The 1766-nt window shown below is 49.9% G+C and overlaps 1 protein-coding gene across 1 annotated transcript in view; it reads right to left on the bottom strand.

Annotated features, from left to right (window-relative positions):
* Positions 1-389: 389 nt before the first annotated feature.
* LOC104617480 (ubiquitin-associated protein 2-like) overlaps positions 390-1766 on the bottom strand; it is a gene marked incomplete at both ends in the record, with an annotated part of 8090 nt that continues 6713 nt past the window's right edge. Inside the window, 1 exon segment of the mRNA XM_010282813.1 lies at positions 390-521. Coding sequence (XP_010281115.1) covers positions 390-521 — 132 coding nt within the window.

A 1766-nucleotide genomic window follows, 5' to 3' on the forward strand; every position in this document is an offset into this window, starting at 1 on the left:
AGAATTGCATTAAAATAAATGGGCTCCAGCTCCATAAAAATGTTTGTCTTTGACAGAGTTATAAAGCCCATAGAGCTTAAAAAGAACAAGGAAGGATGCCCTGGTGCAGATGGGAAATGAATAATTAGTTTTCCTACAAAGAAAATAAAACAGGCTGCAAGATGCAGAAAACCACATTTAGGCTCTATTACATTTACAAATACATACATAAATATATTACATACAACAGCAACTCAAAGAGGAAGCGGGCGAGTCACACACAGGATGGCTGGCTGGCTGTAGTTCTCCCCGCACAGACAGTTGGCTGAGCAGTTACTTCTTCTCCTAATAATTCCAGGAATGGGCCTCAGCTTTTTAAATTTTTCTCTTTTCTTTTGTTTTTTCTCCACCTCTCCTTTCATTCTCTCCCTCCTCCCTGGTTTCAGATTTAGTTTGTCCAGTATGGAGAAGTGCCATAGGCGGTTTTGGTAGCCTGAGACTTTTGCTGCATGGTGCTGGGTTGGTTGCGTTGGCCAGATCCACCGTAGAAATCAGAAAGGAAGGAGACATGAGCATCAGCGATCCCAGATGGATGTCACCAAGAAGAGCTGCTGCCCCTGGGACAGCCCTGACACCCACCAACACAGTGATGCTCCCCCTGAACGGATCAATTTCTGCTCTGCAACACCTCCGTGTCTTGCAACCTAGGACAAACAGCCACAGACACACCAAGCAGGAGCACAGGGACGCACCATCCCACCGTCCCAAACCTGAGACAGGTTCAGGCACGAGGAAGGAGAGGAGCAGGACTGGGGACACCAAAGGAGCTCTCTCAAGGTGAACGGAGGCCTAGGATGTCACAAATTCAGAGAGAGAAGTAACTTCCTATTTCTGGACTGTAAGGCACTGTTCTTTCAGGGAACGTTTATAGTGAGGAAAGGAAAGGCATGGGCTTTTTTTGAAACCAAATCAGAAATCAGAGCTGACATGCAGCCTGCAAGGGGATGGCTGATTTTTCCATGAGAGTTACAGTACAAGTGCTCATGTCCTGCTCTCCTGCTGCAACTAAAGAACAGCAGTGCCTGCCTCAGCTTCACATCTCACAGCCCATCTCTCCACATCCCACATCAGGATGGCCTCTTCACAGAGTCACAAGCTGTCTGAGGCTGGCAGGGACCTCTTGAGGTACCTTGTCCAACCCCTCTGCTCAAGCAGGGTCACCTACAGCCTGTTGCCCAGGACTATGTCCAGACAGCTCCAAGGATGGAGATGCTGCAACCTCCCTGGGCAACCTGTGCCAGTGCTTGGTCAGCATCCCAGTAAAAAAAAGTGTCTCCTGATGTTCAGAGGGAAACCTCCTGTGCTTCAGTTTGTGCCTGTTGCCTCTGGTCCTATCACTGGGCACCACTGATAAGAGCCTGGCTCTGTCCTCTTTACACCCTCCCTTCAGGTATTTATATACACTGATGAGGTCCCCCTGAGCTTTCTCTTCTCCACACTGAACAGTCCCAGCTCTCTCAGCCTGTCCTCACAGGAGAGGTGTTCCAGTCCCTTCATCACCCTTCACTGGACTTTCCTGTGTGTCGACGTCTCTCTTGTACTGGGGAGCCCAGAACTGGACACAGCACTCCAGGTGTGGCCTCACTGGTGCTGAGTAGAGGGGAAGGACCTCCTCCCTTGACCTGCTGCCAATAGTGTGCCTAATGCAGCCCAGGATGCCATTGTCTGCCTTTGCAGCAAGGCCACATTGCTGGCTCATGGTTAACTTGGTGTACACCAGGAGGCCC

Source organism: Phaethon lepturus, unplaced genomic scaffold (assembly GCF_000687285.1).
Source record: "Phaethon lepturus isolate BGI_N335 unplaced genomic scaffold, ASM68728v1 scaffold12402, whole genome shotgun sequence".
Taxonomy (NCBI): Eukaryota; Metazoa; Chordata; class Aves; order Phaethontiformes; family Phaethontidae; genus Phaethon; species Phaethon lepturus.